Source organism: Vollenhovia emeryi, unplaced genomic scaffold (assembly GCF_000949405.1).
Source record: "Vollenhovia emeryi isolate VEMERY1.0 unplaced genomic scaffold, V.emery_V1.0 DF941047.1, whole genome shotgun sequence".
In the NCBI taxonomy this organism is placed as follows: Eukaryota; Metazoa; Arthropoda; class Insecta; order Hymenoptera; family Formicidae; genus Vollenhovia; species Vollenhovia emeryi.
In genome coordinates this window covers 1-6,270 of record NW_011965319.1, presented here as the reverse complement: position 1 = coordinate 6,270, position 6,270 = coordinate 1, and the positions used below count along the sequence as shown (strand labels likewise).

The window sequence follows — 6,270 nt, the reverse complement described above, 5'->3', positions numbered from 1 at the left end:
AGTGGTGTGGCGGGTGAGAGAGGCTAAAGGTAGACGGGGGAGTGTGTGCCTGTGCGCGAACGTGTGCACGCTTGCACCATCGTGTGTGTGGGTGTGTGTTTTCAGAATAAAAACAACTAATGACTTCAAACATAAATATTACAGTAGGTTAAGGCCATGAGGGTCAATGTAAATAAATTAAAATAAATTCTCTAAAACAATATATTTAATCGCATCGCATGAAGAATAAAAACGGCGATATCTTTAATAACATGTTTATAACCAGTGTTACAGACGTATAATTTTAACTAAATTATTCAAATTAAATTTTTAAAAAGAAACTCCTGAGAAATCACTCGGAACATTCCTTATCGATCGTTTATCAGATTACAACTCGCGACGAAGCGGTACCACGGTGGCATTGACAACTGTTACCAGGGTAGAGTTGCGGTGAAGGAACGGAGAACAATACCTTCCTCCTCCACTTAAAATATCATGGGGGGATTCAACTATAAATATAAGAAGAATCTTCGGGACAGAGCTTCAGTCCTAGAGAGTTACACAGAGCTTTAGAGCTTCAGTCCTAGAGAGCTTCAGAGCTTCAGTTGCCTTTGATCCATAAACTCACGACTCATTAACTTGACAAATAGAGTTAAAAACTAAACCCGAGAAACGTCTTGACTCGGACCTAAATCTTGTATTGTTGATTCGAATTTCAAGAAGTTTTGGACATTTGAGAATAAAGTAAGAGTTGTTTTAAGAAAGATAATAATTAATTCAATCTAAGATCTACCCTCTCACTTTCTCTGATCGCTGACAAAATAGTGTGGCGGACAGAATCCTCTATTCCTCTCTGATCGCTGACAGAAAGTGTGGCGGACAGAATTCTCTATTCCTCTCTGATCGCTGACGTAGAGTGTGGCGGACAGAAACCAACATCCTTACTCCATGACCAAAAGGAAAGGAGGAAAACGAGTTCAAATCAAACGCATTAAATACCAAATCAAGCAGGCGCTAAACTCTAACAAAGATCCTATACCTTTACTGCTTAAATTAAGAGAACTTGAATCTAAAGACTACGCCTCAATCGCGAAATCACAGAATTACAAACTAATTCCAATAGATTTCAAGGTCAATTACTTAAATTATAAGTTTATAAATAAAGACGATCCTCGTTACAAAGTTTATCGAAATCGCTATCTCTTTGGTCCAGAAGACTGATTAGAAGTCATTAGATTCACACAATCGAGTCCAAATCCCCGGTAAAGCACTTAAATGTGTTGACCGAAAAACGGACGAAATTCATACTTGACGGAACGTGACACCAGAATAAATCAGACCATTATTTCCTCTCATTCTCACATTTATACCTAATTTTTTTTAGTTAACATATCGCAACGTTTTTTCTTACCGTTTTATTCGGCCGTTTTACGATTCTAAGATGTCTAAACATCAGCGTTCATCTCTGCTGCCACTTTATATTTTTAATTTTAATTGTATAGCTTACCTTATTGTAATTTTGTTAATTGGACTGATTAACATGTATTAAAATGTATAACTATAATACGTTTTATATGTTTTTCTTTCTTTAATTATTTTAACTCATTATAACATATATTACTTCATACTAGATATACTAGATCTTTTTTATCTTTTACGCCGAAGATGTTCAAAGAAACTGTTCTAAACGTTTGTCTATTGTCTATTCCTATTTTAAGTATCTTATTTTAAAGATTTCTATTGTTTTATGCGATGTCAAATATATTGTTTATAGCAAACACATTTTAATGTTTTTACTTTGACTCTCTTGGCCTTGACTTCCTGTAATTTTTCGAGATATTTAAGATTCTTATTTTACCTGGCGATTTTAAACAAAGCGCAAATGTGCGAAATGTATATTAGGAGCACTGTTACAATAGTTATTATTGTATTGCTTCCAACATAAAAAGTTAAGAACATATGCGTCAAAATAGCGAAAAAGTATGTTTCTTCGTCGACAAAGTATTCCAGAGTAATTATCATTTGTAGCGAACGTGATTCATTCATTGGTATAAACACATCAAGTATACGGGGAAAACAACTTATTGTAACTAATACCAACGAAGCGCTCGTACTCAGAACTGAAGCAAATAAATCATGATATAGTCAACATGTAGTGGACGTAGTATGAAAAGTAATATATTTTATATTTTACTAAAAAAGTATAAGAAATACAGACAAAAAAAATACAACAGATATTAGATTAATACTATTGACATCAATCTAAAGATGTTATTATTGTAAAAAATTTTACATAACTTTTTAAAACATTCGAATATAAATGATATGAATATAATGTGTAATGCTGATAAACTAAATTAACATTCACATAAAAATAATATACTAGGAAAAGGACTTGATTGATACGATTGACATTTGATTTTGTTTCTTACGAAAAACACAGATTATATGGAAGTTTGTTCCGTTTGCATATTTTCGTAAAACTTCCAATTCTGCCTGAGCTTTTAACATATTCCAATCGTATTGAATTCTATCGAAGATATATTTGATCTATAATCACAAATAAATTATCTTATTCTGTAAGTTTTTGGGGAAATTATGTGTCCTATGGGATACTTTTTTATATTTTCACGTAATTGTAATATTTTTTTTATAATATTTAATTCAATATTTTTTAATATATTAAATAATTATTGTATGTCATACGATGTTAAGTAAAATTGGAAATAGAAAAACTAAAATCGATAAAAAATATTATTTTAACAAAAAATCTTATATGAACAGAATTTCAAATACTATAAAACCAAGTGAACACTTACGTTATCGTTGAGTAGCAGACATGTGTTATACGTCAGAATAGATACACAAGTCATAACAATGTATGACAACATTTTAATAATACACACGATGCTGTACTGTTTTATAAACAATGGAATGCACTGAAAGCAGTAACCTTATTGAAAGATTATAGCAAAAATGTAAACAAACATTAATTTAAATAAAACTGTATTTATTTAATATTATAGAGACTTGTCAATTGTTGTATCACAACGACTTGGCATAAACAGTTATTTAAATAAGTAAAATACATATGGAATAAGAAATTGAATACCTGACATATTAGGAAGGATATGAATAACGTTTGATAAAACATTATTTGTACTTTCTTGAAAGTTGAAATGTCATCAGGCCACAGACCGAGAGACAACAGAAAAATCCTATTCAGCTTATAATACCGTTCTCCACCCAAGTCCATCTTCCACGAAAGCTGAAATGCGTATGTCAGGCCTAACGCTGCAAACCTGTGTTTCCCCCTCCATGTATCGAATTTAGGTAGACGATAAATTTTTCTTTCTTAGACTCATAAGATAATTGTAAAGGTGACGTTCAGTTTGCCGTGGGATTAATAGCAAATGTAAAAAATTCATAAAGCACCGGCAAGGGGGAAATAGGTGTGTATAGTAAATAAAGAGAATAAATTTCCTCGATTTTCTCCCGCCTCGACTATAAAACGAATAAGTCAATAGAAATGGTATTACCAAAATTAGCAAAATACATCGTATACTTTTTCTTTAAAAATAGATGTCTTTTTATGTCAAACACTATAAGTTTTACGGGTAACTATCACCATTTTATATTATTATACCTAACCATCACTTTATTATGATACACGCATCGACTTTCTTCTACGTACAATAGTAACACTTTTCATATTTCGTGTCTATTAATGAATTTAAAATTTGAATTAAAAAATTTGGATATAACAGTGCAGTAATACAACCAATGTTTTGCAGAAGTGTGGAAAATTCAGATTATAACATGTGTCATTGTTCATGTATAAGGAGAAGGTACGTATTGATTACCTCTCCATTTCTTATTACCCTTTCAATGTGTGTTCAACAATGCCGTTCCATTACTTCTACAATCGGTAGACGTTGCTCTTTATTATTCCTGTTAACGCGATGATTGTTGTGTAACGATTCGTCTAATTAAAAGAACTTCATCCCTTAGCCGAAAGAAATATCGATGCACGTTGGGAATATTGTCAAGGGCGTTTATAGAGTACGGCGAAAGTGTGGGAAACTGTGCGTGACGCACCTAGGTGTGTAGTGTACTCATGTGTGTACGTATATCTCTGCTTATGGCTGCGTAATTCATACGTAAATTCGCACCCGATTGCCGCGCAGTGACACAACGTGCTCTTATACTCAAAGGGGTATATGCGTGTCTCTTAAAAGGCTGTAAAAACATGGGAGGCGCGACCATTTATTCGATTCTAAGTGATGGTACACTTTAGATAAAAATAATTCAACGGTAGAAATAAACATGTAGTAGTAATAAAACGAGCAGAGTTTTCGACTTTTATTATCCTGGTGAGAAACGAAACGATTCGAAATTTAACTATTCTAAATTGATCCTAAATTTCCGATATCGTTTATTACAGATAATAAAATTGACTTAACGAATCGTTAAACAAAAAATAAATCTCATAGCTATCGTCGCTGAGATTATTTAATTACGCATATAAAAGTACCGTTAGATGCTTAATTATTCATATTTAATTTGACCATCATGGTTACGTGACGTTAGGTGATTTTTGCGTTTTAATTAAATACAGCTACGTTTTACGTCGCGAGGATCCCAACGTCGTTAGTCGGTCGACCTCCTGTAATGTATCGTGGAGCGCGAAATTTTTGCAAACGGCTACGGGGCAGCGTGTAATTCGGAGTTACATCTAGAATAACGTACAAGGGACTCGAGGAATGCGTATTTTAGACGCGTTACGCGCCTGTACGTCGACCGCAGCCGACTCGTTGCGAAGTTTTAACCGGTATGAGAAACCGCAAGGGGTATATCGGAACACGACGATCTCGTGGTACGCGGAAGAGAATTCCCGAAATCCTTCTCGCAGGTTCGATTATCAGGACGTATAATGGAACGTGATTTGCGGTCGAAGGCCGAGATGGAGCGCATCATATTGGCTATCGTTGTAACAGAGCTCAGAGACGAATAAGGCTGTTCTATCGCCGGCCCTCCTTCGGAATGGCAAGCAAATTTCTACGAGCATCTCTCCGGCGACTCGAACGATCGCTCGATGAGACTCGTTATGGTAGAATATTTACAAGCGAAAATAGAGAAATCTTGCAGCGCGTTTCCTCGTAACATTATTTATAATATTATTATAAAATATCGAGAGCACATTTTACAATCCACATTCTTGCACTCTGCAGCTTCAGAAGAATATTATTTCTTATTTCTAATAAGGTCGAATGAGATATTCACTGTCGGATTCTCGTTCGACGGTGGTTTCTTTCGCGGTATCTTCGCTTCTTAGAACTTTATAGATACGTTACCAATAAAAAATTTTACTGGATCAAAAATCAGTTTCGAATCATGTACGTATCATAACGTAATCATACGTCAGCACGTGCTGCTGACGAGAAATAAAAAAAAATGAAATTATTCAGCCATGTAATTAAGCGCATTTTCCCGACCGATCTTCTTGCTGCGCCATCGCGTCAATTGCACAGCTTTTGATCGGCTGTCCATTGACTCGCGATCAACACGGTGAAGTCGTCAAGCAGCACCGGCCCGTTCATCACACAATTCGCGCGAGTCACGTTGCTCCGCTCGTTCTCGTTCTCGTTTACTCGCGCACCGCTAATCTGGATCTCCCATCTGAGGCGAGCTCCCTTAGCGGCAATCTGCGGCGTGCGGTCTGCGAGTCCCTTCGTTTTATTGAGGCATATTCCCTCGTACTCGATAAGCCGGACATTCCTTCGCGTCGTGTCGTCGAATCGAGTACGATTAACGATAATATTAAAACGCCGTGCGCTATAATGCTTCACTTCGACAACACAACGATTTGCGACAGTTAATTTATGTTACATCAATGACGCGCGAAATGTTAATGATTTTTTAATCAGCAGATCTTTATAAAGCTTATTCTATATATTAAAGCGGTACATGTGCCATCGTGATTGCTCCAAGTGGCATATATGTAAAGCGATTAAACTTTCTTCTGTGCCTCACGATACCTATCGGACACTCACTCTCTTTTGAGTTAAAGATTATACAGGGTGAGTCTTTCCATATCCGACAAAATTTTTGAGAAGGTAGAACGGATCGAGATGAATGGAAAAGTCCTGTACCATTTTGCAATTTTCGTAATAGTTAACGAGTAATTAATTATTAAAAATCGTTGTCTTAGGCCGGCCTACCGCCCAATTCGAGCGCGTGGCGAGATGTGCGCATAGCAATATCGATCGCCGGGCGGTCACATCTTGCCAC

At 35.7% G+C, this 6,270-nt stretch overlaps 1 protein-coding gene across 1 annotated transcript; it reads right to left on the bottom strand.

The window, feature by feature from the left end:
- Positions 1 to 1,727: 1,727 nt before the first annotated feature.
- Positions 1,728 to 4,385, bottom strand: LOC105571193. Its single transcript, XM_012028667.1, has 4 exons — positions 3,092 to 4,385; positions 2,799 to 2,918; positions 2,412 to 2,529; positions 1,728 to 2,099 (listed from the first exon to the last, which is right to left on the bottom strand). Exons 1-4 carry the CDS (start codon positions 3,233 to 3,235, stop codon positions 1,834 to 1,836), a joined length of 648 nt encoding a protein of 215 aa, XP_011884057.1. The 5' UTR covers positions 3,236 to 4,385; the 3' UTR covers positions 1,728 to 1,833.
- Positions 4,386 to 6,270: the final 1,885 nt, after the last annotated feature.